This window comes from Rattus norvegicus, chromosome 5 (genome assembly GCF_021556685.1).
Source record: "Rattus norvegicus strain SHRSP/BbbUtx chromosome 5, alternate assembly SHRSP_T2T, whole genome shotgun sequence".
Classification (NCBI taxonomy): Eukaryota; Metazoa; Chordata; class Mammalia; order Rodentia; family Muridae; genus Rattus; species Rattus norvegicus.
This window is the reverse complement of record NC_141538.1, coordinates 122,459,955-122,471,094: the sequence shown is the minus strand read 5'-3', so window position 1 is coordinate 122,471,094 and position 11,140 is coordinate 122,459,955. Positions and strand designations below refer to the sequence as shown.

General features: G+C 42.2%; 1 protein-coding gene across 1 annotated transcript; it reads left to right on the top strand.

Annotated features, from left to right (window-relative positions):
- The first annotated feature begins 1,308 nt into the window (after positions 1-1,308).
- LOC134487081 (PRAME family member 8-like) lies at positions 1,309-4,456 on the top strand. The gene is made up of 3 exons (XM_087551834.1): positions 1,309-1,595; positions 2,416-2,997; positions 3,877-4,456. Exons 1-3 carry the CDS (start codon positions 1,309-1,311, stop codon positions 4,454-4,456), a joined length of 1,449 nt encoding a protein of 482 aa, XP_087407960.1.
- Positions 4,457-11,140: the final 6,684 nt, after the last annotated feature.

Genomic DNA, 11,140 nt, shown 5'->3' with positions numbered 1-11,140 from the left:
TAAGAATCATGTGAGCAGGATTCCTTATTCAGTAGCTTGGCATTCTAAAGGCTCTAGGGAATTGCACGTTTTACTTAGGTTTAGCATTTCAGATATCATCTGATTGTGTAGCTGTGAAAGACCCCAGCTTAGCAGCAGTAACGCCATTTTGCAAGGCTGTACTTAAGATGACTGGTTCAGAGAAAGGTTAGAACACTGAGTACACAGCGGCTGCCAAGCAAGATGTTTGGTTGAAGGCCTGGCAACATGATGACTGCGGTTGAGCACCTGACAATGAGAAAAGCTCCGGGAGAGGTCCCACACCCTGGTGGGGGGGGCCGAGTCAGCCGTTATGTTCCAAGAAGGTAGCTAGGAAACTTGCCCCCGGGCTGAACCCTTGGGGGGTCGAGTCAGTCCTTATGTTTCAGGAAGGTAGCTAGGAAACTTGCCCCCGGGCTGAACCCTTGCCACATTAGAATCCACCAATTATATCCCTGTAACCATGCATCTGCTTCTGTATGCTTGCTTCTGCTCCCCAAAATCCTATAAAAAGCCCATCCTTGGTTCCGTGGGGCGCGCCAGTCCCCCGAGAGACTGAAGCACCCGCAGGTGCCTGTGCCTGTGTATCCCGACAATAAACCAAATCCTCTTGCTGATTGCATCCTGTGGTGTCTCGGTCTGGTCTTTGGAGTTGGAGGGTCTCCATCCCGAGGGAAAGTTCTCCCTGAGAGCTTTTCAGCTGAGTGTCCATGAATTAACATACCTTTTATTCATTTCCTAAATTAATATAATATAGCCCAGCTTGTTCACACTGTTCTCTAAATGGTTAAGTAGTACATACAAAATGCCATCCCACAGGTTCTACTTAGCCTTTTCTAGGAGAGTTAAATCTGAAGCAAAGGACAATAAGGCTAGTTGGGCCTATGACATCAGCACTGTATTTTCTTAAGGGCCTGGAAATTTGTTCAGTGTCATTTTCTTCCAACAAGACTCTAGTCAGACTGTATGCTCTTGAATAATACCTCTCAATATACATGAAATTAAAAGGAGCAGGGATTGGTATCTTATGAGACAATGATTAATTTTTTTCTTCTGTGGGTGCTTATAAGAGAATCCACATGCAAAAAGTGATGAACATTTGACTAGGAGACCACAATATTGGATAATTTAGCAGGCAAAGTTCTTGCTACCAGAGCATTATTACCAGAGCATGGGCTTTGGCCTTCTAGTTCCTGAAATGTGTAAGAAACAAGAATTGCCAAAACGTAGCCTGAAATTATGTCTCCTAAATGTTTCACCAAGGTTCCTTCTAACTGAACATCTATCAGGATGAGCATCTACAATCCTCCCACACTCGAACACCTGGCAATGGAGGCGCTGCTGTGGAATGATGCCATAGACTTCTCCGATCTGGAGGGCCTGCCAACTATATTTTTCCCATCACTCCTCAAAGAGGCCTTCAGTGGCAGACATACAGAGATATTGAAGGCAGTGGTGGCAGCCTGGCCCTTTCCATACCTCCATGTGGGGTCATTGCTTAAAACCAATGACGTGGAGATGATGCAAGCTGTGCTGGATGGCATAGATATATTACTGACACAGGAGGTTCGTCCCAGGTAAGCAAGGCCCAAGAGGGCTAGAAAGGGAATCATTTGGGTTAGTGATAAGATGTACCCACATGAGGGCAGATAGAATGGTTTCAAACAGGACAGCGACTAATGATGTAATGACATGGGGATTTGTGGAAATATGACTCAGGTTGAAAGCTGATCTCAATGACAGTCATAGGTCAGGATAGCTCAGAGTATGCATATCCTTAGGAGTGCCCCATCCTGCAGGGCAGTCAGCGGAAGTTGGGGACCACCTAGGAGAGAATGGGGACAAGAGACACCAAGAAGGACACCAAGACAAGAGTCTGGTCAAGGCAACAAATTTTATTTTTTCCCCAAGGCTGAATTTATACCATACCAGGAGTAACAGAGAGAGGGGGGAAGTGGGAAATACTTACGAAAGCCAAGGACACTGTGCTCCTGTGGTCAGCTGATGTCAACAGGATGTTGGTTTCTCAGAAAGGTCACAAGTTTGTCATATGATTTGGCAACCTGAACACCTGATTTGTATTAGCCTTCTGCAGCTGGCTGGGGATTTTCCATCATCCTGACCTCTAAATAAACCCAGTCATAGTTAATGCTAACTACAATATTAACATCAATAATGGAGGGTTTTAAGGGCATAGCTCCCAACATAGAAGGATGAGCCATTCCATGACTTTCATACAGACACTTGATATGGAAGAGGCAGAAGTCAAAAACAGCTGAATGGAGGAAAGAAGGGCATGTAAAAGGTGCTATGTTGGAGCAGACCCTAGACAAGTGGGATCCAAATGGACTCCATTTTGGTTCCTCTTTTACATTAAACTTTTTTTCCTCACAGAAGGGGGAAGCTTCAAGTGTTAGACTTGAGGGATATGCACCAGGATTTCCGGGATGTATGTGCTAGAAGAGAGTATGGAGGCTGCTCAGCAGATAAAGTATACAGGAAGCAAGTCCCAGTGAACCTTCCTAGCTATGAAGTGAGACAGCATTTGAAGGTGATAACCAACTTGAGCCTCTTCTTCAATCTGAATGAAGACCAAAAATGCTTCCTCCAGTGGGCCCAGAAGAGAAAAGACTCTTTGCAGCTATGCTGTCTGAAGATGAAGATTTGTGTCTTCCCACTGGAGATTATCAAGGAGATCTTGAACATTTTCCAGCCAAATTACTTTGAGGAATTGGAAATATGCACACCAGAGGTCCTGTCTTTCCTACATTTCTTCGCATATTTCCTTGGCCAGATGAGAAATCTTCTCAAATTCCATCTAAATCAAATTCACTTCAAAGATAATGTTGTGGATACAGTGACAGAAATAAAGAAATATGCTGGCAAATTCTTTTCTCAGTTCTCTGAACTCAGTCATCTCCAGCATCTCTACATGAATGGTGCCTACTTTGCCAATGACAACATGAAAGAGTTGTCCAGGTAAGCAAGGATGGTGAGCTGTTTATGCTCTGGCAGCAAACCTTTCCCTTTATTTGGAGCATTAGGGGACACCTGAGGTGTGCCAGTCACAGGGGATGTTACAAGGATGGACTCATAGTATACAAGATTAGATTATTTCTTAGCAGAATTAACTTAGTTGAATTCCCACTTTTTTATCCAGGTCTGAACTGAGATAGAGGATATAGAGAGAGTTGACTTGCAAGCATGTCCATTGTGTGGGTGACATGCAATGAGTGTGATTTTCATATTACTCTTTGGGATCAAGGCAAAGATAATGAAAGAATGGAGAGCCTGGAGCTTGAGAGACTCTACACTTGCACTCTACAAAGATATATGTGAACAAGAACCAGTTTGTTCCTCTATTGGAGCTGGTCAGCCTTTAATTCTCCCTAAAGGGAAGGGTTATTTGAATAAAAGTTAGACTAAGTTGATAGAAAATCTGTGAGAGTTGGGTAGAGGTCACCAGTGTCAAGGGTAGAACACTGAAATTAGGGATAGAGTCTTTGGATATGGCAGGGAAATGGATAAACTCTGCAGGACCCAGGTCAATATGTTGCCCAATCCTTTCTGTGATAATTCTTTCTAGGTATGCTCTCCTGGCATGATGGGGAAAGCTCTAGCTCTCTGATGAAGGAAGGAGTGTTGCAGATCTGTGGTCTGAGAACATCCCATCTGATAGTAATATGTCCCAGTGGACAATTCTATCAGCAGACATAAGCATTATGTATCTATCCCCAGGCTGGTCATTTAACATAAACATAGATTGACTTTACATATGTGGCTTCTCTGTGGCAGTGTCAATCTTACTAGAGTCCTCCAGCACCATGAGCCAGACCTCATTTCTTGTTCTTTCTCTAGATGCCTGAAGAGCTCCTTGGATTCCTTGTCTATTACTTTCTGCAGTCTCTCAATGTCAGACTTGAAACACATGTCACGGTGTCAGAGACTCTATCAACTAAAACACCTGCACTTCACTAGTGTAGTGTTTTCCAAATCATGTTTCAAGAGTCTCCATATTCTCCTAGAGCATGTTTCTGAAACTCTGCAGAGCCTGCAGTTAGAGCACTGCAGGATGAAGGACTCTCAGCTCAAAATCCTCTTGCCAGCCCTGAGCAAGTGTTCCCAGCTCACCAGTGTCAATTTCTATGGCAACAACTTCTCCAGTAGTGTACTGAAAGAGCTTCTGAAATGCATGGCCAATCTAAACAAGTTGACTGTAGAGTACTACCCTGCCCCTCTAGAGTGCTATGATCACTTGGGTCATATTGTGGTGGAGAGATTTTCCCAACTATGCCCTGAGCTCATGAATATACTCATAGCCAAAAGGCAACCCGAGATAATCCTCTTTGCTACAGCCACCTGCCCTCGTTGTTGGAAGCATTGTGCCTATGGAACGAAGACTACACTTTGCCTTTGTTGGCAGGAAATAGTAGATTGACTCTGGATGCTGTGAAATGAAATCTAAGGAAGTACATGAATCACAGAGTCCCAGAATGCATGACTTTAGATATATTAAAATCAAAATTGTCATCAATGTATTGAGACCACAGGGGCTACTTTTCATGAAGAACAATAGGATAACATCAGGTGTCTGGTGGAATCAGAATGGCAGTACTGCATTTCTAAAAGTGCCTCCATCAGGAAATGATCACCAGTGACTTTGCCATTTTATAAATATACGGCCAACCTATGAACTGAATGCTCTCCTATTGTGTGCTACTGAATCACTTTTAGAATTACAATCATGGTATCCTATGACCTCATGATATATATAAGGAAATTGTCATCTAAGTCATGTTGGTAGCAAAATGAATTAAAGACAATTATGACATTATCTTCGACTCTTTACTTCCCAATGTTTGATTACTTGATGGGATATGTACACAAAATTGTCAAATTAATTGTGAAGGGCTCTTGAAAAACATCATTTATACAGATCCATCCTTGGTATGTGATGTGACTATGACCACAGTGGCATTCCTACACAAGACCCTGAAGGTATGAACACATTCTAGAAAAGGGAGATGGGGGAGTTGTCACAACTTACAGTTGCACCAGTGCTCACAGAGATGGGCTGTCATAGGACTTACTATGATAATGAGGCATCATATTCTTCTAAAACGTTGCATTGTATTATCTGTGATAGAGTGGTCCCACAATACAATTTATTCAGTAGAATCCATACTGTATCTATCCCCTGAGCGGCTGAACCCTCTACAGGTCATTTCATTCACAGAAATGTAGAGTAAGAATAAGCAGGCTTGTCATGCCTTAGGCTCCCCAGGGATTGTTAATCTAGATGTACTACCAGTATTCTTTAAGACGGTGTAGTTAATTCAGCAACAAAGTCCTTTATGGAGGAGATTCATTCTCCAGCATCTTCTGGTTCATTCTCTCTGAGTTCAGCTTCTGGTCATGACTCTGTTTCCTCAGCCTTGAAGCTCTGCCTTAGCAGCTCACACAGTACGTGTGTGTGTGTGTGTGTGTGTGTGTGTGTGTGTGTGTGTGTGTGTGTGTGTGTATGTGTGTGTGTATGTGTGTGTGTGTGTATGTGTGTGTGTATGTGTGTGTGTGTGTGTGTGTGTGTGTGTGGTTTAAGCTGTCCAAATAATGCCAGCCTATAGAATAAAGTCATCCTTTATTTCCAGTCTATTGAGCACTTGGGCCTCATGTGTGTACTCTACCTTAAATAGGACATGTTAGGCTCAGGAGAGATATTCCAAGAGATTAGACCATCTAGGATTCTTTTCTGTACCAAGCTGAAGATTGCCATCCATCTACCTCTCTAGAAATCCACTTCCATTGGATCCTCTGCTCACTTCTGGACCCCTTTTTGATGCATATAAGTGCATGCTAGTGAAACTCATTTACAATAAAGTAAATACATCTAAAATAAATATTCACAGTTTAAAAAATATTGTTTAGCACTGGACAACCATTTGGCTGTCATCCCTAGGGAAAACCACTTCTTCTCTTCCTTACTTTTCAGTTGCCTATATTACTTTGTGTAATGCTGAGACCTCATGGCATTTTCTATATCTAGTTTGCCACATTCACTGGTGTCATCCTTTTTCAACTGTGATCACCGAAATTGTGCTTGTTAAGTTTTATGTATAGCTTTTCACACTACTAAAATATGCAAACTCACAACACATTCACTAGTTCTCTAGAGCTTATAACCCTTTCCTACCTCTTCAGAAATGTTCCCTGCCTGTTTTATAGATGTACCCTTTGGGACCGATGTCCATGATTTTGCATCTTCATTGGTTGTGGTTTTTTTTTTTGTAGGGGTCTTTACCTCTTGCAAAGACAAGTTTCCTTGATTAGGGATAAAGAATATAATCATCTGTGGGTATAAAGGCAGATGGTTGTAGATTATTGTTAGGGATTATGCTTATTTAGCACAATATTGACTGTATATTCTTCTAAATTATAAGCCCCAAAACACATGTATCTCTTAGTTGGGGTTTTATTGATATGAAGAGACAACAAGACCAAGGCACATCTTATGAAGGAAAACAATTAATTGGGGCTGGCTTAAAGTTTCAGAGATTTAGTCCATTGTCATCACAGCAGGAAGCATGGGGGGATGCAGGCCAACATGGTGCTGGAGAATGAGCTAAGATTTCTACATTTGGAACCACAAGCAGCCCAAAGAGAGAGTGGACAGCTAGGCATGGTTTGAGTTTCTTAAACCTCAGAGTCCACTCTGAAGGCAAACACTTCATGCAACAGTGCTATGTCTGCCCCACAAAGGCCATGTCTCCAATAATGTCATGCCCTATGAGTCTATGGTTGCCAATTTCATTGAGATATCCCCGATAAGAGTAGCTTCATACAGATTATATTTAGGAATATACATACATGTAAACACATATGCATGCAATAACAATTAGATAAAAAGAGGCTATGAACTTGTAAACCATCGCAGTGTTTGGGGGATGGTTTGTAAGGTGGTAAAGATAGAAGAAGTATAATAAAATTCTTGTCTCAAAAAGACAAGAGTGGAAGTTACTGGGCTTACCTAAGCATATTTGAACATTTTTTTAAAAAAGCAAAGTATCCCTTTTACTATAATTTTTTTCTTTTACATAAATTTTGAACCTAGATTAAGTAACCACCTATCTCTCACCACAGGAAAAAGGGTCCTGCACATTTCAACAGGCAAAAAGTTTTAGGAAATATAATTGCCTCATTACAATTTCCCAATGTTCTTTAGTGTAGTGGAAAATTGATAGAAAGACAGGAAGGAAACTAGGCCTTCAGCAAGACTGTAAGTCCTCACTTAGGTTGGTGGTATACTTCGTGTCCTTCCTCCAAACAGGTGCAAGGGAGGTCCAAGTGCTCTATTTTGCTGTTTTCTTTGCTCATTTCCAGAACTCCCAGCCAGTTCTGATTAAACCCTGTAAAAGGTGTTAGGGTCCATTAAACTAAATGGAGAGAAACTTGAAGCAATCCCACTAAAATCAGGGAAGAGACAAGGCTGCCCACTGTCTCCCTACTTATTCAATATAGTTCTTGAAGTTCTAGCCGGAGCAATCAGACAACAAAAGTAGATCAAGGGCATACAGATTGGAAAAAAAGAGGTCAAAATATCACTATTTGTAGATGATATGATAGTATATTTAAGTGATCCCAAAAGTTCCACCAAAGAACGACTAAAGCTGATAAAGAACTTCAGCAAAGTGGCTGGGTATAAAATTAACTCAAATAAATCAGTAGCCTTCCTCTACACAAAAGAGAAACAAGCCGAGAAAGAAATTAGGGAAATGACACCCTTCATAATAATCCCAAATAATATAAAATACCTCGGTGTGACTTTAACCAAGCAAGTAAAAGATCTGTACAATAAGAACTACAAGCCTCTGAAGAAAGAAATTGAAGACCTCAGAAGATGGAAAGATCTCCCATGCTCATGCATTGGCAGGATTAAGATAGTAAAAATGGCCATTTTACCAAAAGAGATCTACAGATTCAATGCAATCCCCATCAAAATACCAATCCAATTCTTCAAAGAGTTAGACAGAACAATTTTCAAATTCATCTGGAATAACAAAAAACCCAGGATAGCTAAAACTATTCTCAACAATAAAAGGACTTCAGGGGGAATCACTATCCCTGAACTCAAGCAATATTACAGAGCAATAGTGATAAAAACTGCATGGTATTGGTACAGAGACAGACAGATAGACCAATGGAACAGAATTGAAGACCCAGAAATGAACCCACACACCTATGGGCACCTGATTTTTGTCAAAGGAGCCAAAACCATTCAATGGAAAAAAGATAGCATTTTCAGCAAATGGTGCTGGTTCAACTGGAGGTCAACATGTAGAAGAATGCAGATTGATCCATTCTTATCACCCTGTACAAAGCTTAAGTCCAAGTGGATCAAGGACCTCCACATCAAACCAGATACACTCAAACTAATAGAAGAAAAACTAGGGCAGTATCTCGAACACATGGGCACTGGAGAAAATTTCCTGTACAAAACACCAATGGCTTATGCTCTAAGATCAAGAATCGACAAATGGGATCTCATAAAACTGCAAAGCCTCTGTAAGGCAAAGGACACTGTGGTTAGGACAAAACGGCAACCAACATATTGGGAATAGATCTTTACCAATCCAACAACTGATAGAAGGCTTATATCCAATATATACAAAGAACTCAAGAAGTTAGACCGCAGGGAGAAAAAGAACCCTATTAAAAAATGGGATTCAGAGCTAAAAAAAGAATTCACAGGTGAGGAATGCTGAATGGCTGAGAAACACCTAAAGAAATGTTCAACATCTTTAGTCATAAGGGAAATGCAAATCAAAACAACCCTGAGATTACATCTCACACCAGTGAGAATGGCTAAGATAATGGCAGATGCCACCTGGTTCACAGATGGGAGCAACTTCTTAGAGGAAGGAAAAAGATGGGCTGGGGAGGCAGTGGTAGATGGAAACAGAGTCATCTGGGCTCAGGCCCTACCAGAAGGCACCTCTGCTTAGAGAGCAGAGCTCATTGTCCTCTTTGGTGACAAAGCCCTTGAGCTGGGAAAGAGACTTAACATCTATAAGGAGAGCAGATGTGCCTTTGCCACAGCCAACTAGCAGAGGGTCCCACTGACATCTGAGGGCAAGGAGGTTAAAGACAAAGAAGAGATTTTGGCTCTGTTAAGTGCCCTCCACGACCCAGCCAAGCCGAGGAAGGGACTCTGGTACACCTCAGCAGGAAAGAAGATCCTGTCACAAAAGGCCTACAGATGATCCAGAAAGAAGTCTGGTTGCAGCTGGCAGCAGCCTAAGCCCCAGGGACCCCTGAGACATCTCACCAGTTCCAAGTCAGAGACTCGGTCTATGTATGACAACATCAAGCCCAGACACTTGCTCCTCACTGGAAAGGACTGTACCTGGTGCTGCTGAGAACCCAGACAGCTGTCAAGTGTCAGCCCTCACCAGCTTCGTACTAGCTGTTGGGACTGGGAAGCTGGCACCTAGAGCGACACTCAGATCTTTAAGAAGCTCCATAGACCTCCATGTCAGATAAGTGGATACATCAGAGACGTGACTGGGGGGTTGCTGGGATGGGGTTTCTGTAATGCTCACTTGAGGAGTGTGCTTTGGAAACAGGAATTTTATGTTTGCCATGGGTTCCATCGAGATAGGTCCCCTAATCCTAAGTGTGGAGGTAGGCTTAATTTCTCCAAATGATGGAACATCCCCTTACTATGAAGGCATTGCATATGTTAGTACTCCTAACACTTCTTGGGCCTGTGCCTCAGGGATCACAACCTGTATAAGTTTAGAAGTTCTAAAAGGCAATCATGACTTTTGTGTGTTGGTTCAGATAGTGCCTAGATTGTTATGACATCCTCATGAGAAGAGTACTAAACTATTGGGATCCTGATGCTAGACACTTAATAAGACACAAAGGAGAGTTAGAGATTACTCTGTCAATTATCTTAGGGCTGAGTTTAGGTGCTGCAGACGCAGCTACAGGGACATCTGCCATTGCCCTGCAACCTAAGGCTTATGGAGAATTGAGGGCTGCCAATGACTTAGATATTAAAAATATAGAAAAGACTTTAGCTGACCTCCAAGAATCCCTTACCTCCCTCTCAGAGATAGTGCTTCAGAATAAGAGAGGATTAGACCTACTGTTATTCCTTAAAGAAGGAGGCCTGTGTGCTGTGTTAAAAGAAGAAGGTTGTTTTTATATAGATCACCTAGGAAGAGCTAAGGACAATTTGGCTAAGGTTAGAGAAGGATTAGAGCAAAGTTGTTTTTTTTTTCTCACCAGACAGATGTGCTTTATTTTAAAACAAAACAAAGCAAAAACAAAACAAAACAAAAAAACCCCAACAACAGCAACAAAACCCTCTAATGAGAAAATCTGACTCAGTCTTATATTAACTTAAGCTCCTTGAGAACTTTCAGGAAAGCCAGGGTCCGTGAAAGACATGCAGGCAGCTGTCGACAGTTCTTTGGTGGCACGAGCTGCCCTCCTGATTACTGTACCCGAGTTTTATTATTATTTTTTTAAAAAAGGCCTCAAAGCCTACACCAAAGAAAACACACACACACGCTCTCTCTCTAATGTGCTGCAAAAGCCAAACATGATAATACATACATCATTTATAAAATGAGCCTTTTGATTCTAGAAAATTAAAACATGGCAAGCTCACAGAAGGGTAACAGCAAGTGGGGAGACTCTTAACCTTCCATGATGACCCGCCATGGGGACACAGCTAGTAACAGTGGGCTTTCGTTTACCAGCCCAGCCAGCTGAGCTGTCCTCAGGGCAACCTGGGTTCTCCCGGATGCACAGGAAGTAAGGGAGTGCCAATGAGACACAGTCTGCTGTCTGTTGCTTTCCCTTAATTTTCTCTACTAAGTTTTCCTTTGGTTTGAAAGTTGAACTCAGAGGCTTGCCACCTAAGATGAGCCATCAACTTGTATTGGAATAGCACTTGGGAAATGAGAGCCCAAAAAGGCAGATTTTTTTTCTTTTTGATGGAGTTCAGCATCCACTCTGAGTGTGAGGGGTCTCCCAGGCATCACCAGGTCAAAGGCAGGACACGGATGGGCACCCTGGTGAGGTTCTGCAGAGCCATGCGTGCACACACAGCCAC